Genomic DNA, 22,079 nt, shown 5'->3' with positions numbered 1-22,079 from the left:
CAGAGCAAGCAAGACATTAGGGCTTCTCCGCAGAACATTATCCCCATGCACGAAGGAAGTAAAGGCCAGAGCCTATACCGCACTTGTCCGGCCCCAACTAGGATATGCATCAGAGGCCTGGAACCCACACACAGCTACAATGGTAAACTCTCTTGAGCAGGTGCAGAAAACTGCTGCTCGGTTTGTACATGGAGACTACAGGTATTCAACATCTTCCTCAACGCTGGTCTCTGCTCTTGGTTGGGATAGTCTCCACACACGACGCCTCCTTGCACAGTGCACCCTCTTTCATAAGATACACTACTGTCAACTTCTACGTTTACCACATGTGATTTTCCCAGCTACCTACATAGGAAGGCATGATCATAAGCTCAAGTACACAATCCCAATCGCGACCATAGATGTGTTTAAATTTTCCTTTTTTCCCCGAGCTGTTAGAACCTGGAACCAACTGCCAGGACCTGTGGTCACAATTACCAACCCATTAACATTCAGAGAGGCTGCTCTTCCAGTCATCCGAGTGATGCAGCCTCCTGTTGGGTCACACATGCTCTAAGAAAAGATGCATGTTTTTTTTTACTAGCACTATGCACCGTCACTTTTATTGTACATTAGTGACATTTAAAATCATCCTGTTCACCATGTCACCTCTCACTGACGCACGACACTTCTACCATCCCGGGATAGTTTCAAGGAACTGCTGAAAGGGATTACTACTTCAAGGTTCAAGGTTCAAGGTTCAAGGTTGGCCTACCTACAGTGTAGACAAGACACTATTGCGACAAGGCTGTGTATAGTTGAATTTAGATGTCTTACTCTTATTCTAGCTAGATTAGTAATTAGTAGTAGGGTTGGACCTACTACTCATCGACCGCCTAATGTTTATTTGCTTGATAAGAATATTTAACACTGAAATTCACGTAAAAAACTTGACCTACGTGATTGAGAAAATCCAGCTCTATCAAATGCCGTTGTTCCCTTTTCGATTCAAAGTTTCAGTGCAAAAATATCGCCGACGAACTAGCGTGGCCTCGTTTCAGCTCCCCGCGGTAAATCTCGTTATTAGGATCGCCCGCTGTTTTTGCATTGACAATGCACGCAAACCGAGTTGTATTGAACACCGTGTTGTAGAAAACGTCTACGAAGCTTTTTAGAAACTTCCATGGCATAGACATTACATTGTGCTGTCATTACGATTCGGTGAAAATATTCATTTCCAAATTTTGTCCTTGATTAAAACCATTAATGAACAGTGAATTATCGCGTTTTCCCACACCATCCTCATCTACATTCAAAGCCAATCAATTTTTATGTGCTTTGCGCGCAGAGAAGTGCGTACTAAGTGTTCAGTGCACCAATTATACGCGGTCGGTTTAAAAGAAAGTGGTCGATATGTAGTAGGGCTACCCTACTAGTAGGCAAACCTATTAAACTTTCGCAGTGTTTGAAACTTAGATCTGAATATAGTTGAATTAACATTCTTTGTTCTTTGGAAAATTTAATTTATAAATTTCAATGTAGGTCCTAAGATTCTATTTTTATCATGTAACGTTATATGCATTATTGACCGTAAGGTCGGTCTGTATCTTGTCGGGGATATTGAATGATATTTTAGAAGAGTTTTGCACGAAAGCACAATGTAGTACTCACCTCTAATATCTATGTATTTACTGAATGACAAATTTTTTCTTTCAAAATAAGTGAGAAGCAGATAAGTTTGCCGAGCAGTTGACATCACAAGGAGAGGTCTATGAAACACTTTGGTGATAGACATAATGACATCAAAATTATCCTAATGCGCTTCCAGTATTTGTGTGAATTTGTTCAAAGTTTTGTGGACCTGTTTCTTATCTTTTATTGCGTTTTTTACAAAATACTTGTATAAAATCAAAACATTTTCTTTTCAAAAGTGATCATGATTGATATCAAATGTATAAATTTACATGTATCCCAATGTTAGGTCAAACATGTAGATGGCGATGGCCTGACCCAACCAGTACCACAGCCCCTTCTCTGATGGACTACCACTGCTCCATTTTTGGCGGGAGTCAAATGTTTTCCAGTCTAGATTTGCTACGTGAACACATACAGTCTGTTCATCGTGGAGATGTACTCTCTTCATTCAGGTGAGGATGTAAAGAGGAATAAACCATCCATTGATCTCATTGTTCATTCAGATCACATCTCCTGTTTGACTAAATATAACTGCAACAATTAAGACACAAGTATGGCAGTACCAGGGGCCCGTTTCATAAAACTTGTCATTGATCAGTGACAAGTTGTCATAGATGTGACAAGCTACTGAAATCCTTGCATCTGATTGGCTGAGAGCAAATTTGTCATAGAAATGTGGCAATTGTCACTGATAACAAGTTTTATGAAACGGGCCCCAGGACTACCCACAGGAACTTGTGGACACAAAAAGTAGAAACAAAAGTCATAGGCTACTTCAAATTTGCAGATATTGTAATGATGATATAAGCTTATCGTTTGGACTATCAGAAGTCATTTGGCACCTCATCTATCTTTGTCATGTGCATGCTAAATAAAAAAAAAACAAAAACAAAAAAATGTTCCAAAAATATTCTTTGTGAGGTGGGAGAGGAGGGCGCCCCCGTTTGTGAGAGATTGAGACATTGTCACATTCAAGGCACATTGTCCCTCTTTGGTCTCATGTCTGTGTCTGGAACAAGACAAGAAAAACAAATGTCATCTCAAGGCTGGTGGCAATGCTAAAATTTAATAGTAGATGTGGTATGACATTTCACCACTGCTAAGACATCCTATCCCTCAACAAAGTCAGTTAGTGACTTGTGCATGAACTCACATCTTGCGTACTATGTACAGTTAATTCATTTTTGGATGACAATAAAACCACTTCTGCAACATAGCTTCTTTTTCAGCCTCTGCTATATATTCTATGTGCTTCATTTTTGATTACTCGTCTACTAATGCAACCATGCTAATGCTGCTTTATAATGCTTGCATTACATCGTTTCAAATGGTCTTTTCACCTGCTAATATTTTTATATCAGTGATGTTACACATATGTGGTTTTCCAAAAGTCAGAATGTTCTGAGGTAAATTTTAGCTAAGTTGTCCTGTCCACAAATTATACCGGTACACTCAAATTAGGTCAAACTATAATCCAGTGGATTGATAAAATACAGATTGTATTAAAGGACAAGTTCACCTTCATAGACATGTGGGTTGAGTGAATGCAGCAATATTAGTAGAACACATTAGTGAAAGTTTGGGGAAAATCCAACAATCTGTTCAAAAGTTATTAATTTTTAAAGTGTCTGCGCAATCACTGCTGGATGAGAAGACTACTACAGCGTATGATGTCAGATGCGTACAACGATATTATAAGGAAAATAAAAAGAGAATTTCACAAAACTTTACTTTTTGGAGAAAGTGCACATTTCTTCAACTTGTTACTGACGTATATGAAGGGTAATATATTACCCCTGCCTTCTAAAAGAGAGAAGTTAAGTGACCTTTTGTTATGCGAGAAAAGTGAAAATATGTTGAATTTTCTTTATACTTTCTTTACATCGTTGTACACATGTGACATCACAAGCTATGGTAGTCTTCTTATCCAGCCGTGACTGAGCAGAAACTTAAAAAAATCATAACATTTGAACGGATTGTCCGATTTTCCTCAAACTCTCACTGATGTGTTCTACTATAATATTGCTGCATTCACTCAACCCTCATGTCTATGAAGGTGAACTTGTCCTTTAAAGTATATGCATGTCTTCCCTGTATTCCGCATGTTCATGGCAGAACAGGCACGCACGCTCCCAAGTATGTGGCTAACACGCCCTTTTATCAGGCAGCCGAGCCCGCCCGCCACAGCGGCCTGTCCCCCAATGCGAGGGAGCTGGCCCGACAGATTGCTCTGGCACGGGAGCTGATGCACAAACAGAGGTGTGCCGAGCAGAGAGCAAGCAGTCTGGTGACAGACCGTGCTCGTGGTACGGCAAGGCCATCAGCTCAGATCTATCCCATGCGACAAGGTATACAACATTACATGCGTATTGCATGTGATCTCTAAGATTGCAGAGATACAGTAGTTTAGTGAGGCAAAATCCCGGCATGATAAAGTTCTAACAAATCAAGGAAGAGAGGTTTGCATTAACATATTGTCACTAATTGAATAAACATGATTACAGTACAAGTACTAAAGCCTCTTTCTTCTTTATTTAATCAAATGTTTTCCCAGATTTTCCCTGTTGATGGCATCTTCCTTCCTTTTTCTGTATGATGTGGAAATCAAATACTAAACATTTTTCTTTTCTTTTTTTTTTTGTTTGATGTATGTGAGCAGGGATAGTTTTCCCAGTCCCCTGTGAAAATGAGTTTATTATGGCTTGCATGAAAGTGTCAAGGAATTGTAATGTGTTGACCTGAAAGACCCAGATTTTATGCTAAAGTCAGAGGTTTTTCTGTTCCATGCAATTCTGGTGGAGGCCAGAGGAGGTAGCTGCTATACATTTCAACACTTTTAAATTTGGATTTCATTTATGTATGTCCAATGATAAAGAGATGAGAAGTAGGTTTACTTGGTGCAGAAGTACAAAATATATCAACCACTACTGGACACGGGCAAGGACCCTATTGTTTGTTGTTTAGCCCAAATTAGGTCAGCGCACGTACCTGCACAAAGACCCGAAGAGACCAGCCATTTTTCCACATTCATGAGTGCATTCAAACCAACAGCTCTAAAAAAAAAAGTGTTCTGTAATGGTACACAAAAAGTGAACAATGTGCAAGTTATGTATCATTTCAAAGAGAAGAATATTGTCTTTTTGATTCATTTAGAGGCAGTTATTGTATTCAACAAAGTTCTCATATATGGGTGCATTGCTGCATTTTCAACTCCGAAATATCTCGTATGTGGCCCATGCGAGGGTTTGCGCCAACCAGGAAATAGCCCATATCTGGCTGATATGGGTTGATAATTGCTGTTGATAAACAAGAAGACGTCCTCCATGCAGGAAATATCATATGTCCACAAATCCCATTTCTTGCATCTTGTTCCGTGCATGTACAGTCTCAAATCAACATCACAAATCAAGCACCTCTGCCCGTTTTGGTGATGGTGTTGATGATGACGATGATGATGATGATGAATCGCTAGTGCAGGATCCGCTGTCACAGACATCTTCCCTGAAGTCCCACCGGCAAGATTCAGTGATCCATGATAGCCTTCGTTCAAGGACTAACTCTCGGTCATCAATGATGCAGAAAAGTGAGTGAAGCCAAGTGTGCTAGTTGCTGTTAATAGTAGCAACTGTATTTTTAATGAGAGAAGTTTTCAATGACAACATAGTTTTTATCTTTTGAAATGAATCAAACTGATCTTTTGATTTTCAGGTTTCTTATTTTAAGTTGTGGCCTTTTTAAGCACATCAGCAATTTTGACTTTCCACGTTTGTAAATCAAACAATCCTCCATGGAACAAAGTAGGACCTGGGGAAAAAAAAAATGTTGAGGAAAAGAAAGATAATGCCATTTAGTATATGGGCAATTCCGCGGTTAGTAACGTTACATTTTAGGGACATTCTCATGATTTAGATTAGACTCATTTCTCTATCTGTGGATATGAAGTCTCATTAATGTCACCAGAGATCATTCTAGTGTAGACCTAGAACAGAGCAAAGAATGAAATCATTTCATGAATTATTTTAGAAGAAAGGTCTGCTTTTAATGCCGGTTAGTAACGTTACAAAAAAAGGACATAAAAAATTGATGAGCATCTTTGAACAAAAAGTTTGCTAAAACTGGTACAGCTTGAAATATATCAACACTTATTTTTCATTTCTAGCTTTAAGGGCAATGTCTACCCCAAATATCCATTCTCATTATAACTTTGTTTGAAAATTAAGTACAAAAATCATGGTTAGTAACGTTACGGTTAGTAACGTTACGGTTTGTCCAGTGATTACAGAATAGTGTGTTAACTCAAATCATTACATGTTTCCCCATGAGAATGCAGAGTTAAAGCTAAGAAACATCAGATATGACATGAAACTCTTATTTCAATCATCAAACTCATGCAGTATGGTACCATTGTACTTGTATGTTAAAAAAGACTAGAAAAAAAGTTTGCATAAATTACAAACTAAAAAAAAGTACCACTTTTAAAGGCTAGGTCAAGTGATATCCACAGTTTCATAACTTTGCCAATCACTGTTTATCATGACTCACAGTAATTCACAAAAGCAGCCTGTTTTATTGAGCAAAACAGTTAATGTGTTCCTCATCAAGAGTACTTTTAATAAAGAGGAAAGAAATCAAAGAGCAAAAACTAATGTACCGGTATGTACTGTAGTATGTACAGTGTATGGCCAATTGTGGTGTGCGTAGTCATTGCACAATAGGAATCCAGCATAATGCAATGTTTTATATTATTGTGAAAGCAGTTTAAGTCATATGACATTAACTCAAATAATACAGTGTATTAGTTGAATTCATGTTTATTCAAGTCTAGAGACATGTATTTTTTTTTCTTTTAGACCGGTTTGAATGCCTAATCTCTGCATTGTTCTGAAAACAAAAGTCTGCTCGCTGTACCTGAAGCGTAATTAACCCCGACAAACCATTGTATGATAATTTCAAATTGGGACAGAAAATTTGAAGCGATGGCCTCAATTGTTTTTAACACTACTTTCCACACAAAATGCTCTGCTGGCCCACAGATTCCATCAATTGCCCCTTCCCATGGGAAGTGGTTAAAAAAAAAAAAAAAAATGCTCAATGTGCACCTTGTGAGCCTTCTGTAGTGATGCGAATGCTGTAGACCCCCCCCCCCCCCAACATTTCCCGCCACGATTCCGTAACGCGCAAAGATTTTGCCGCATCATCTCATGACTTTTTTCATTGAAGTCTCACGCATATTTTGAGACCAAATTTGCGACTTCCAGGTACACCGTTCTGCAGTTATGTAATATTTTGCATAAATGCATGTCGACCTGAAAACAGCTCAAATTCATGATATCGTGTGCAAATCCAATGCAAATTGTGTTTTTTCGTTAATTTGATATTAATTAGATTGTTTCAACCTGTGACCAGTGAAATTAATCAATTGTAATGTAGATAAGCTTGAAAAAGTGCCTGCAACAAATTTTGGCAGAAAAACCCAATAGAAAACAAAAGGTAAAAAACATTAAAGTACATAAGAAATTAACAAAACAATAAAAAACAAAAGAAACTGATTTTGATTTTGCTTTTTTTTTTGCAAGAAAATTGTTTGATGTGTCTTGAGGAACTCTTCCACAAAAATTTAGCAATCTTTCAGTCTTTTTTATGGAGTTATAGGTGAAAATATGATTTCATGCGTAAATTTGCATAATTAATTTACTAAAAAAAGAAGCCAATATCTTTTTACTGTATGACCACGTAATCTTGTAGTTGACATCTGGCTCTATCATCAGGCAGAATTTTGCCAGACCAGGACCTGTCCATTGGAGTCTTATTCACTTATTTCATGGTTAGTAACGTTACAATACACACAGGCTGTGGTTAGTAACGTTACGTGGTTAGTAACGTTACACATTTTGACTGCTGTTATTTCTAACTTCTATAATGATTAGTAACACTTATTTTTATATTTTAGTTAGTCATTGGACACAGCAGGAAAAATTGAAATATTATCATTCATAGACACTTTATACTCTCTGGAGGTAAATAATTTCACTTTTTGGTTAGTAACGTTACATGACTGTCCAATGGTTGGGGAAATGCACACATGTTTGCATTTCGAAGACATGTAAGTTGATTTTACTTAATCTATCCATGAAAGCACTGCATTGCCTCTATGAATTAAATATTTGTGGCTAGAAAATGGCATTTACCTTGACTAGCTATCTTCTTTGCCATTATGGAGATTTTGCTGATGAAATTCAATCTGAAAGATTACTTGTTCAAAATTGGTGAATTCAATACCTTAAACTATCAAGATACCATGAAAAATAGTTTTTCCTGAATTATCAATGTGTTCTTTTTGAAGTCAAACATAAAAATCAAGGAAAAAAACAAATTGAAATTTTATGGTCATGTCCCTCTAACTGCGGAATTGCCCATATGGTGGGAAAGAAGAAATGTGACTGTGTTCTCGTTTTCATTCCACATAATACAAATATATGATGCTGGAAAGCAATGGTAGAAATACCAATGCTCAGCATTGCATTGTGGGATATGCCTGGTAGGTAAACCTGTAGCACACTCAGGGGGAAAAAAAGGATGATCTATATTGCTTCTATCTCTTTTATATCCTTGTTTTCTTTTTGTCTTACCTTTTCTTTGATTTCTCTTTTTTCTTTCCTTTTTTTTCTTCGTTATTTACCTCAGTCAGTTTCAAGAGAGGCAATGGCAGGTAATTCAGATTTTGAAAAATGAATGCTTTTAACCTTCTTTATCGTTTGTGCTAGGTGAACACAAAAAGACCGGCGAGGACCTCATAGACAGGTGGAAAGCTCAGAGCGAGATACGAAAGCTGGAGGCCAGACTCCAGAACAAGACCAGGGAGGTGGCCGACCTCCAGACAAGGGTTGACCACTCCCTCCGTCTGACTCGGCAGAAGGAAAGGTGAGGTGTAGAGACTGCAGGGATCCCTATTGGTCGTTGCAGTAAAAGAAGATGAAGTGAAATGTAGAATAAGAGATGCTACTATAGTGTTTTGGCTGCCCTACCTCCCCCCTCCCCCCCCCCCCCCCCCTGACAGGGGTTGACCCACCCTCTTGACTCTAAAAGTATCCCCCCCCCCCCCCACAAGGGTTGACCACGCCCTCTGTCTGACTCTCAACAGAAGGAGTGATGAGTTATAGAGACTGCTGTGATCCATTTTGATCGTAGCAGTTACAGAAGATGAGGTGAAATGAAGATTAGGAGGTGTTACGATAGTATTCAGGCTGTCCTACCCCCACCCCCAGTGTAGTAATACTACAAGCCATCGTGATAGCCCAAGTGCCTGTTGATTTATTACTTACAGTGAAGCATGGTAGCAAGCACAAAGCTGTTATGAAAAATTTCAGCTCTCAAAACGAACCCAAAGCAGAATTTAAAGATTGCTACTTCGTGTTGTACTAAATAAATTTCTGCAAAACCTCAGCCAAGCTCTTGAAGTTATCATGGGAATCATCAAATTTGGTTTGGCCTCAGATCAACCTCTTCTCAATATGGCATCATTTTAGATATGGCTACCGGAAATTTCATCAACTCTACAGTGACTGTAGGAATACAGTTTTGTCACTGTCTAAATTATAGTGATGAACATGAATGCATTACTAAAAGTTGAATAATTCCCACCTTGTCACCTCTCAGGAGTATTGCGGACATGCACACCTACCTGGAGGAAACTGCAGCGAAGCAGTCGGTGGCCAAGAGGAAGCTCCAGAGGTACGTCGACGGTCTCCTAACGAGGGCAGAGAGGGCGGAGTATCAGCTGGAGGAGATGAAAAGTTCTTTGACCCCATCTCGTCCAGCCTCTTCTTTAAGGTACGAGTTTGATAATGCCGAGAAAACATTCATGATTACGGTAATTTTTCATACAAAAATGAACCTGTTTTTGATGAACACGTGCTGCAATGAACTTTATCATGCATAATCTTTTTTTTTTCTAATGTGTATTTGTGACTTTTTTCCCTCTTACATCCATGAAACATAGATTAAGATGTGAAGATTAATTAAACTGCTTTGTCCGCATTTATAGATGGTTCAGCAGGTTTCATTTCTTATTTGGTGTCCATCAAATCTGAGCATTTTGCTGCAACTCTTACTCCATCGTCCTCATTCTCCCCCTATGCTTTGTGTGGCACAGTTACTGAAATAGCAAAGTTTTGAGTAGTTTTGTCTTGCCCAGAGTTAGTAAATTAATCTGTATATATTACATTAATTGAGTATGAATAGTCTTTAACTTCCCCTCCCTCACCACAAAAAGGTCGGACTTGCTAGATGAGCACAGGTCTTCAGCAGCGAGTGGACTTGAGAGGAGAAATGACACTCATCTAATGGAACCGAAGAGTGAGAGTGTTTATTCAGGCAGCACGTTCTCCAGAAGTAAAATTTTTCCACAGAAGGACACTACTGCCAGAGATTTGCTCTCTAATGCTACACTGGGAGCTGACAAGATTTCTCTTGGTCCATCTGAAAATGATCTGAGATATCGCCCCAGCATCAATCAGACTTGCATACCTAATGGAGAAGGACGTGGAGGTTACTTTATTAAGCCAGCTTTGAATCGGGGTGGTGACACCGATCGCACCTCGTCAAGCTACGCCCCTGCCCAATCTGTGCCTGAAAATGCCCCTCTCTATCACACCCTGGATCCAACGGAAGAAGCCATCTCCGCCCAACTGGTTTCTCCGGCCTACGAAACGCCAACATTATCCACATCGCAGTACAACAACGCATCGCTGCAGAGCACGCATCCCAGCCTACCCCACTCCATCCTCAGAGACAATGCCCCCGCAAAGATCCTGCAGACAGGGTCATCGTACTCACCAAGATCCCTGTCCAACTATGGTCAGCAGGGAGGTTGGACCAGAGACGGGACCGGGAACCAGCAGGACTGGGACCTGGACTTCCTCGAGGGGGTGATGAAGGACGTGCTGGCCCAGCGCGAGCACAAAAGCAGACTAGGGGAGGTAGACTCTCCTCTCCTCGTGCCAGCGTCCATCAACAGAGAAAACAACCCCACCCATCATGCTTCTCAACGTGCCGAGCTCGGGACACAAGGTGGACACCGGTCAATCCTTGGGCATTTGGATGATGGGGACAGCTCAGGATCGGACATTTCTGTCACGTCGGTCTCTCAGTTGTCTGAAGAAGGGAGGAGACATCTAGGTATTGTGGAAGGTAGGTTGCTGACCAAAAATTTCATTTGTACGAGTTATGTCATGCTCCTGTTACTCAGTAGCCATCACCCACAAGCGATTTAATAACAGGTCCTCAAGCAAACCGTTACTTTGCAACTGTCGTTGATGTGTAATCAAGTAGTGTTTTTTCAGTCGTGATTCACACATCTTTCATGATCAATTTTTCCTCCCAAGGTTACCTGAAGATGTGAATACATATTCAAGCAGTAAATATTACATTTCAGGAAAATTAATGAAAATAAGAAAGAAAGGTGAAAATGACTCTCCTAATAGACTTGAAGATAGTCTTTGTATGTCAATGAGTTCTTCTATTGTAAAAGTGTTTGTTTTGTTTTTTTCGCGTGAGTAATTTTTTGCGCTTGGCCGGGTTGGATGAGTTTTGCATGTTTTTAATTCCACGGAATCCAGACCTTAACTACTGGAACATATGGCAAGCAAAAATATTCATATGCTTTTATTTTCGCGCTAGTTTTTGGTAATTTGAAATGCACAAAAATTTCAACATCTTGAAAATTTCCACTTTTACATTAATCAGCAACCTAGCATAAGGACACAGGTTAGGAACATAGATGGGGGTGGGGGGGATAGAAAAACAGTGACAACAACAAGAGAAACAACAACAACAGCTGAGGAACTTAAATGATTATTTCACAATTCTCTTTTCAGGAGGAAGAGAAGGAGCCCTGCAGAGGATGGAGGCGAGGAGACGTAGGGTGGCCCTATTCCTGGTCTTCTCTCGTCTGAACACACCCACCCTTCTCAAGTGTGCAGCCGTCTGCAGGGAGTGGCGGTCCGTCAGCAGGGATCCAGCTCTGTGGCAGTACGTCCACCTCTACAACAGGAGGATCTCCAGCAAAGTGAGCTTAACTCATTTGCTTTATCTTTATTCATTCATTAAAATGTAATCATTTGTTTATTCATGTTTTTATGTATGTATGTCTGTTTGTATGTATGTACATGCATGTATGTATGTTTTAATAACTTATCAATTATTAATTTGTTTATCAGTTCATGTATTCTTTGATTTGTTCATTCATCTGTTCAATATGCATTCCTTCTGTAATTACTTCATTTACATTTTTATTTGTTTATCGATGTGTTTGATTCATATTTTCATATATGAAGAGTTTGTTTGCAAAAACCGATAAGTCCATATTTGCCAAATGGAGATATTTGCGATTAAAGGTCAAGAAAAATAAAGAGAATAATAAGAAAATTTTTGCTTCTTTTGACCATAACTTCAAAAATGTACCTTTATATGTAGTGACCAATATATCATTTAAAAGGTATTATTTTGTACTTTATGACAGATATCGTACTTTAAAATCTTTAAAAATGGACTTATCGGTTTTCGCGAACAAACTCTTCATATATATTTCTTTTTTTTATTATTCATTCAATTTTTTATTTATGTATTTGATCAATCAGTCATTCATTCATATTTCTGTACTGAATATTTGAAAAAAAAAAAAAATATAGGTTTGTTCAAATCTATGAAATGTTTCAAGCAAAACAAGAAGATTTTCCAACCTTAGTGTTGGCCAGAAATAATGTCTCTATGCCCTTTCCTGATATCATATGCCCATTTGTATTTTTGTTTATTTTTAAACAAATGTTGAATGAAATTAACATCTGCTGTATACTGTATATATCAGAATGACACCTTACAGCATCATATGTTCGTGTGACTTTTTCTCCCTCCTCGTGAATAGTTTCTAAAGACTTTGGCTCAGTGGTGCAGCCAACTAAAGTGGCTAGTGCTGGAGAGGCTCTCTCCAAGAGAGAGGAGGAAAGATGAGAGAGTGGACACGTATCAGAAGAAGATCAGGTAGACCAACAAACTTTACCAGTATTGAAAGAAAGATATTATTCAGAGGGGTGAAGGCTCAGGTTTGAGTTTCTTCAGTTTGTCTCCCTCTATAAATGAAAATTTGTTAAGATCGCAACTGCTGATCTGTAAATTAACAAATATGTTGGAAAAAAGGAACCAGTGGGACTCGAACCTGTCATCTACTGCTTTTCATTTATCCTATGCCTTGTCCGCCTTGAACTACTTAACATAACAATGTCGGAATCTCGGAGCTTGGGTATTTGTTCCATGTTCATCGTGTCACTGCCGGCAACCAGGGACAGCCTGGTGGTAATGTCGCTGCCCGGAAAGCAGTAGATGACAGGTTCGAGTCCCACTGGTTCCTTTTTTCTGACATGTTTGTTAATTTACAGATCAGCAGTTGCGATCTTAACAAATTTTCATTTGTAGAGGGAGACAAACTGAAGAAACTCAAACCTTTACCAGTATTCTTTGTTGTATTAAACTCAGGTAGGATGCAGAGTGCCTTAGTTCTTTAGTGGATGATCCACAGTCACCCTCAACAAGGAAGACTGCAGGAAGGTAGTAGTGCTTATGAAAAAACTGTTCAGAATTTTTCATCGCTGTTATCAACTGGCTGTTTTTATGTCTATGATAGTGACATTTGCTATTGTCTTGCCAGTTGGTACCCAATGAATTTTGCGGAGACTGCAATTGAGGACTTGGAACATAGATTGTAGATTGTGTGCTTTGCTTGACATACAATGGAAAATTGCTTCACACACAAAAGAAAGAACAATGCTTTTTTTCTTGCTCTTTGAAAATGCTTGACCTCAAATGTTCTTCAGCTGTCAGTAGTGGAACTGTTGTGGTTTCAAGCATAGTCCCACAGATAAATATTTGTGTATACCTATGCCAGTGATGTGAGATGATATCACATATCTTTTCAATGATTGGCAAAAACAAATTGTCTGTTGTTTACACCTTTTATTATACACATAAAAAATGTATTTTGACTTTGTTACTATCTTAAATTTTATCTGTAAAATAGATTCTATTGTAAACGAGTTCATACAAAATGAAATAAATGCTATTTTGTAATGTTCATGACGTACAGAAGGAGTATCTATGTGGGATCATCTTCCCTCTATCTTACCTCCATTCTATCCTATGTTCAGAGGAACTTTGGAGCCGGGACTTGAGGAACTCCTACAGGCATCTGGGGATGAGCTACTCACCATGAAGATTGTGGACTGCCCCAACATCGTCACAGAGCGGTGAGTGCCAGAAATTTGCCTTCTTTTCCCATGCCCATGGCTGGATAAATTTTGAGCTTGAATTGACTGCTTGTGTGGTTACATCTAGATTGACGATCTTGAATGGATTTGCGTCATGAATAAAGATGGCACAACCTCTTGTGGCATCTTAGTCTTTGAGTATGATAGCAAAAACATGAACATGGATTTTGGTCATGAAACCAAGTTTCCTTCAAACATATATGCTATATTTTACTAGAGATTATATATGTCATTTGATTTGCTATTTGGAAGTCAATTCAGGGCTGTGTGCATTGATGTTTAGAGATATTAGTTATAGATAGTAGGAGTAGAATCATATTTTCAAATCTTTTGGTGGGATATGAATACCTTACATCTGAATGAAATTAATGTTAAGAATGTCATATCCTCATCAGCTACAAGTTTAATTCGATTTAAATGTGATTTGTGTGACTCTAAACGTTTAAGATGAAAATTAAGAAATACAAGGATTTTATAAAGTTGACACAGCTTTTACATTTTTTAGCTCACCTGAGCCAAAGGCTCAAGTGAGCTATTGCGATCGCCCTTCGTCCGGCGTCCGTCGTGCGTCGTGCGTCGTGCGTCGTGCGTCGTGCGTCGTCCGTCGTCCGTCGTCTGTCGTGCGTCGTGCGTAAACTTTTTACATTTTCATCTTCTTCTTGAAAACCCCATGACCGATTTTCATCAAACTTGGCAGGTAGCATCCCTAGGGGGTTAGGAACTCAATTTGTTAAAATGGGCACCATGCCCCACCCAGGGGGCCCCCAGGGGGGCCCAAACCCCCCAAAATTAAGGAATCTGTAAAAATCTTCTTCTCTAGAACCAGAAGTGATAGAGCGAAGTTAATACTATGAGTTAGTACATTGATGACTGTAGTTTCAAGTTTGTTCATGGCAGAATCAGGGGTGCCCCCCTTGGGACCCAGGGGAGGGGGGTGGGGAAGGGTTCTAATGGGGCCTAAATTGTACATTTTCATCTTCTTCTTGAGAACTCCATGACCCATTTTCACCAAACTTGGCAGGTAGCATCCCTAGGGGGTTAGGAACTCCATTTATTAAAATGGGCACCATGACCCACCCAGGGGGCCCCCAGGGGGCCCAAACCCCCCAAAATTAAGGAATCCGCAAAAACCTTCTTCTCTAGAACCAGAAGTGATAGAGCTAGGTTAATACTATGAGTTAGCACATTGATGACTGTAGTTTCAAGTTTGTTCATGGCAGAATCAGGGGTGCCCCCCTTGGGACCCAGGGGGGGGGGGGGGGGGGGGGTGTGGGGGTGAGGAGGGGTCCTAATGGGGCCTAAATTGTACATTTTTATCTTCTTCTTGAGAACCCCATGACCCATTTTCACCAAACTTGGCAGGTAGCATTCCTAGGGGGTTAGGATCTCAATTTGTTAAAATGGGCACCATGCCCCGCCCAGGGGGCCCCCAGGGGGCCCAAACCCCCCAAATGAAGGAATCTTTAAAAATCTTCTCTAGAATCAGAAGTTATAGAGCTGAGATAATACTATGAGTGAGTACATTAATGACTGTAGTTTCAAGTTTGTTCATAGGAGATCCAGGGGTGCCCCTCTTGGGGGTAGGGGGAGGGGGGTGGTTGGAAGGGTCCAAATGGGGGCCTGAATTGTACATTTTCATCTTCTTCCTGAAAACCTCATGATGGATTTTTGTCAAACTTGGCAGGTAGCATCCCTAGGTGGTCAGGATCTCAATTTATCAAACTGGGCACCATGCCCCACCCAGAGGGCCCCAGGGGGCCCCAATTCCCCCAAATTAAGGAATCTTGAAAAAATTGGGCCCTTATTGTACATTTTCATCTTCCACTTGAGAATGCCTCGTCAAATTTTGGTAGAGCTGTGAATAATTTAGAGTAGTGACTGCGTGAAAGGTGAACTTGCGATACTCAGGTGAGCGCTAGACCCGCGGGTCTCTTGTTTTTTTTTTTGTTCCAACTGTGTGAATGCTGTCTTTCCAGATTCTAGATTCTTGACTGCTATCGGCCAGAGGAGGTACTTATCGAAGCTGTTGCCGCTACATCATTTCTTATCCTCTTTCTTAATTCCATGTCGGTAGATTTGGAATGATGGTGCTTTCCATTTTGTCATTTTTCATTTCACTTCTCAGGACATTGTCCGTTGGCCTGTTGGACTGTTTGATGCTTTAACAGGTTGTGTGGATTGCTTTGTTGCGGTACACTTTTTTTCGCGTCTGCATAGGAAAGATGTTTTGTGTATCGCACACTTTGTAGTTTTCACATTCTACATACTTTAGGCAGCCTTCATGTATGGCTGAGTGATTTGGGCTACGTCATACATAAATTGATTTGTCTTGCTTTGCAGTCATCAAAAGAATAAGGACATCCACAATGCTCACATATTTGTGTTTTTAAAGTGCAAGAACCTTGGTTGTGGTTCAAACAATGGCGTTCAAAGTGTCTGATTGGATCAGTGTGGTAATAAATGGGGATGTTAAAGAATTTGTCACAGAGATGCAGCTTTTTGCAGTGAAATGAAAGCAGAACAGACCCAATGGCATACAGAGCCCTATTATTCACAAATCTTTCCTCTTTTCCACCTCCTGGTCCCTGAAATTGTATACAAATATTTTACGCTATAAACCTTGCTTGTTTTTGGTGTGTAACACCATGTTCAATGCTGTTAAAAGGTTCACATCTTTTCACAAACACTGAAATCCCACGCACTCCGTCAACTTTGACTCCTTTTGCACAGGTTCTCATGTGATGAGGAGTGTAGAATTTTTTTTTTTTTCATTTTATCACAGAATGCACCTTCAACATGTGCATTTATATCCTGTTCAGATTGAATGGGATTCAGAAAACACATGCTCTCTCTATCCAAGGCAGAAATTGTGATTGTACACTTCTTTGTATGGGTAAGCTGTGGTTGATGATTTGAGTGTTTTGATTGTTTTATTTTATTTTTTATATTTGATTGTTTTATTTGATTGTTTTATTTTATTACTTTAAAAGAAAAAGAAGAATTTTTAGCAAAAATGGATGAGGAACATCTTGGTCTTGTCTTACTATTATTGTGGAAGCCAATGATTCCTTTTTTTTTTTCTTACTTCTTGAAAGATTAAACTTCTTAATCCAAAGTGCCTAGATTGCGGAGGTCTGTTGTTTGGACATCACTACCATGGGTTGTGGAGTGGGCAGGTCAAATGTGACCACTGTAAAGCAAGATATATTCACGGCATGATATTTTTGTGAATTGTAGCTGATGGCCTTATTTGCATCATGAAATTTTCGCGAATTGCCCTTGGTACGCAATACATTATAGGGAAGACAAGAACTTTTGCATGCATTTTAATTTGGCGAATCTTGACTCTTGCAAAATTTGCAAAATTAAAATGCAAGTGAACCTTTCTGGTTTTATCATACTCTTTAAAGAGCATTGTGGTTAGGGGAAGCAAGAAAAGCTATCTAGGCATATTCCTCATATTATGCTTCCTCCTCTAATTGGCCTGACATTTTCACAGATTTTCGGTTTGGGGGGCGGAGGGTTGTCACACATTCTCATTTAGGCCCCAGGTAGCCTCGGGTAAAACAACAACAACAACAACAACAACACAAATGAAGTTGTTTATTTTGTGAAAAGCATCAAGAAGGCCATTATTTCCATACAGCTTGTAAAGTCCTTGTAGATGCTACCCTATAAAGTGGTAGGAGACCAACTAAACTATATTAGCTTGGGCATACCTGTCTGCTTCCAAACTTTCAGCTTCACTTTTCCCCAGAAGGAAACTCTTATTATGGTTATACATTTTTTTTTTCCCCCAGTATGCAGGTCAGGACTCTATAGTAATCAAAGTCAATAGATTTTAATATAGATTCCAGATGACCAGCTGAAAAGGATCCAAAATCTAATCACACAAACGAACGTGCATTGTCCATTCAGATCCATCTTGTCGGTATAGTGACAGGAGTGTGTGTTTCTTGTCTTGCTGGTTGGCAGGGTGCTGTGGTTGTGCAGCTGTCATTGCCGGAACCTGCGAAGCGTGACCTACATCAGCAGCTCGGATCCTGTCGGGCCCGAGGTCGTCTGGGCGCTCGGAGCTGGTTGCCGCCGCATCGTGTCCCTGAAGATTCCACCGAGACATCCGTGGTAAGTGTGCAGGATGTACTGCAAAGCAAGATATTTTTGCGGCATGAAATTTTTTCGCGAATTGTCACTGACATTCAATGCATACTGTGTAGACAAGAACTTTCGTGTGCATTTTAATTTTGCAAATCTTGGCTCTTGCGAAATTTGGGGAATTAATATGCTTGTGAACATTCCTGGTTTTACAGTAATTTTCCTAAGATTTCAAAAGATGAAGGTTGCATCATTTCAAACTTCAAAAGGAAAGGAAAAGAGATATCATTAATATGCTTACCTTGACACTGAAATTCATTGATCTGTTAGTCCTGTTGTGTCTTGGTATCACAAATGATCAACCTTTTTTTTTCTTTGTCTTATGCTTGAATTACCGTGTTAGATTCAAGCATTCCCCAATGTGAATACCTTTTGTACTTGTTGGGAAGTTGTACTGGTGTGAAATTGATTTTGAGTGATCTTGTAGTATTGTAACATATTCATGTGCTTGTTTCTGTTTTGTTTTTTGCTAAACCTACTGATTATCCCTCCCTTTATCACTGAATATTATTCAAACATGATAGTGAGCAAAATTATTAATTTCAGAAAAAATGGTGTCTTTTTAGACACCTTTTTTCTTGATGTATATTGTATTGAATTCGAAAAAAAAGTATGATGTTATTTGAAATATGTTGTAATATGTGTATAGATATGTGTATAAATATCCCAGTGAGGGGAAAAAACAAAAAACAAAACAAAAATTATTAATTTGTATATGTGTTGCAGTTTTTATAGTATGGTTGTCTCTTTTTAAAAGCAATTATATGTTTTGTTTGGACTGTTGCTGGAGCAAGATTTTCAGTGTTTATCGGGCAGGTGTTACTGATGAATATCAGTAGATGAGAAATGTTCCACTGTGTATCGTCATATCGCTTATTGTATTTTGACAGCGAGAAGGCCAAGAAATTCGGCAGCTCCTGTGTGTCTATGATTGGAAGATGCTGGAGCAATCTCCAGGCACTCAGTGTGGGTGGTCAGTTTGTGAAGCCAGAATCACTGGCCATCGTTGGTAAGTACCTGTGCATGGCATATGCCCCTCAAGGTTGAATTCCAGTTAAAACAAACAAACAAACAAACAATCAAACAAACAAACAAACAAACAAACAAACAAATAAACAAACAAACAATCAAACAAACAAACAAACAAACAAACAACAAAAAAAACATAACAAACAAACAACAAACAAAACGGAAAGTGATGCCTATATAGACAAAGGAAGGGGGGCATGTGTGAGTCGTTTTCTCAATTTTCTTCATAACTAAAAATTTGCTCATAGTATTTCTTGGCCAATATCCGAATTGATGTCAATATCACAACATCAAATACATGATGTATAAAGAAAAGGCACTGCAGTTTGTAGCTGTATCCCCTTCTTTATTTTACATAAATTTAAAAGCAGAAATAGAAGTGTGTGAGAATCTGGGATACTTGAGTATTACTGAGTTTTGTGGAATATAGTGGACAAATGTATCTGCCTGTCTATCTATCTATCTATCTATCTATCTGTCTGTCTGTCTATCTATCTATCTATCTATCTATCTATCTATCTATCTATCTATCTATCTATCTATCTATCTATCTACCTATCTATCTATTTATCTATCTACCTACCTACCAACCTATATACTCGGTCAATCAATATGATAATAATGATAATAATCTTTTCTTTTTTTTTTTGAAATGCATAATACCAAAAGATCTATCCATCCATCTAGGATATTTTAATTGTCTGTTCATCTACCTATTTTTCTATCCATGTATCTTTTCATCCTTCTCTCCATTTCTCTCTCCTCTTCCAGTGAAGTCCTGCCCTAAACTCCAGGTGTTAGAGCTTGACCACATGGTGAAGGTGACAGAGGACAAGGCGGTAGTGTTGTGCCGCAGCGGACTGCGTGGTCTCCACACACTCATCCTCAAGCACACGCCCATCACCCCATCTGCCATCATCCACTTCAACGGTAGGAGACGGGTCCCCTCGAGTAGATGAGCAACATCCTTACGCCTGAAAAAGTTACAAATTACTCAGTGTGAAAAGAGTATACAATTACGAATTGATATTTGTTTTTATGCAAGTCTCCGTAATTTTATTGATTTCTGTGAGTAGCAATTGACAGAATGAAAAAAAGAAGAAGACAGAAACTATTTTGGGTTCTTTACCGTAACATTAGGTGTCACTTATACATTTCAAATATACATATGTTTTGTACACTTTGGTGAAAATGAAAGAGAATAAATGAAATAAGATGAAACATAATTCTTGTGGCAAAAACAGATAAGTGTATTCATACTCATTATATTTCTTGCATATTTTGTAAGGATGAAGGTATGGTGTCACCAAAAATAAAAAATAAAAAGCAGATAGATAAAAATTAAGAATGTAGCAATGTAAAGTTATCGGTTAGCTGTAAACATAGATGAATAGTGTGTGACATCTGTGTAACTAGGAAATGTTCCACAGGAGGGTCACTTACTGCATTGTCATTTATGTGTATGTTGATTCCACCCCTTTTTCTTTGGCATGTGAACCTTGTAGGAGCCTGTCCTCAACTGACCAAGATCTCCGTCTACCTAAGCCTGTCGGATTTCTTCCAGCCGCCTGCCAGTCCCGGTCAGAGAAAGGAGTACAGTAGAGCCATAGAGACCCTTCTGGTAAGACCTTTGAATGCATCATCTTGGAGGCAGAAGGGCTTAACCTCCATCAATCCATGAAAGGGATTGAGTGGTGCTTTTGTTTAGGGTTCCATGCATCTGACACAAATGGTTGCTGGAGGCATTATTGTTTCAGGTTGGGGTTTAGCAGTGGTTGAGTTTGATTTCTGGAATTTGATTTCTACTTAAAAAAGCATGCAAAACCATCGTAACATTTCAGATAATGGGTGGATTGGTTAAATATCCATATTCATTTATCAGATCGAAAGATTTACATGCTGAAACTTCTAAATATCTTCTCCTTTATTCTTACACATAACGATCCTTCCAGGGGGGAATATAAGACTGCAGTACAATATATTTGTGGTCTTGTCTCAAACCATATCCCTCAGATAGAGAACATGGGCAATATACTGTTGAGTTTTTAAAGGCTGGTTAATATTATTACCAGTCATCACAACTTTAATTTTGTTCGTAAGAAGAAAAATACTTCCTTAAATATAGGACTGATAATTCTTTGTATTTTACAGGGGGGGTTGTTGATATGAAAGATTTAGTACGCTAGACCATGTGCAGGCGTAATGACCATGCATGCAGGAATTACTTCGTCTAATAAATGTGTCTCTTCATTTCACCTTTTCAAATCTCATTTTTTCTGCAGTCATGATGTTCACCTAAATCATATTAAGTGATCATTGCTGTTGTTTATGTTTTTGCGAACATGTGATTTCTATAGTATCAACATTTTGTTTTCTTTTTCATCTGAAAATATCCTCTCTTGTTGTATATACCTGATAATTATTTTATAAGTATCAATGTTTATTGGTTAGTTGATAGATTAGTTGATTGATTGATTGATTGATTGATTGATTGATTGATTGATTGATTGATTGATTATTTGATTGATAGGAAGATAGATAGATAGATAGATAGATAGATTGATTGATTGATTGATTGATTGATTGATTGATTGATTGATTGGTTGATTGATTGATTGATTGATTGATTGGTTGGTTGGTTGGTTGGTCGGTCGGTCGGTCGGTTCGGTCGGTTTGGTTGGTTGGTTGGTTGGTCGGGTTGGTTGGTTGATTGATTGATTGATTGATCAGTTGATAGATTGATTAATTGATTGATTGATTGATTGATTTGCAGGACCTCAGCAAAAACAGGATTCTCACCGACACACTGCAGGTCAGAGCTGACTACAAGTAGCCACGTACATTGCAGCAGGACTGGTTGAGACATGGTTTAAAAGGATTTGTCATGCTCATTGTATCCATATG

General features: G+C 38.9%; 1 protein-coding gene across 1 annotated transcript; it reads left to right on the top strand.

Annotated features, from left to right (window-relative positions):
• The first annotated feature begins 139 nt into the window (after positions 1-139).
• Positions 140-22,066, top strand: LOC139725303 (uncharacterized). The gene is made up of 14 exons (XM_071636391.1): positions 140-180; positions 3,790-4,022; positions 5,060-5,257; positions 8,439-8,595; positions 9,331-9,504; positions 9,947-10,863; positions 11,550-11,740; positions 12,596-12,711; positions 13,872-13,970; positions 17,967-18,116; positions 19,037-19,155; positions 19,947-20,105; positions 20,681-20,796; positions 21,949-22,066. Exons 1-14 carry the CDS (start codon positions 140-142, stop codon positions 22,006-22,008), a joined length of 2,730 nt encoding a protein of 909 aa, XP_071492492.1. The 3' UTR covers positions 22,009-22,066.
• The last annotated feature ends 13 nt before the right edge of the window (positions 22,067-22,079 follow it).

This window comes from Diadema antillarum, unplaced genomic scaffold (genome assembly GCF_040938485.1).
Source record: "Diadema antillarum isolate AM-2024a unplaced genomic scaffold, OU_Dant_1.0 seq00000031_RagTag, whole genome shotgun sequence".
Lineage (NCBI taxonomy): Eukaryota > Metazoa > Echinodermata > Echinoidea > Diadematoida > Diadematidae > Diadema > Diadema antillarum.
The sequence above is the reverse complement of the archived record's forward strand: the minus strand, read 5'-3'. Positions and strand labels throughout refer to the sequence as shown.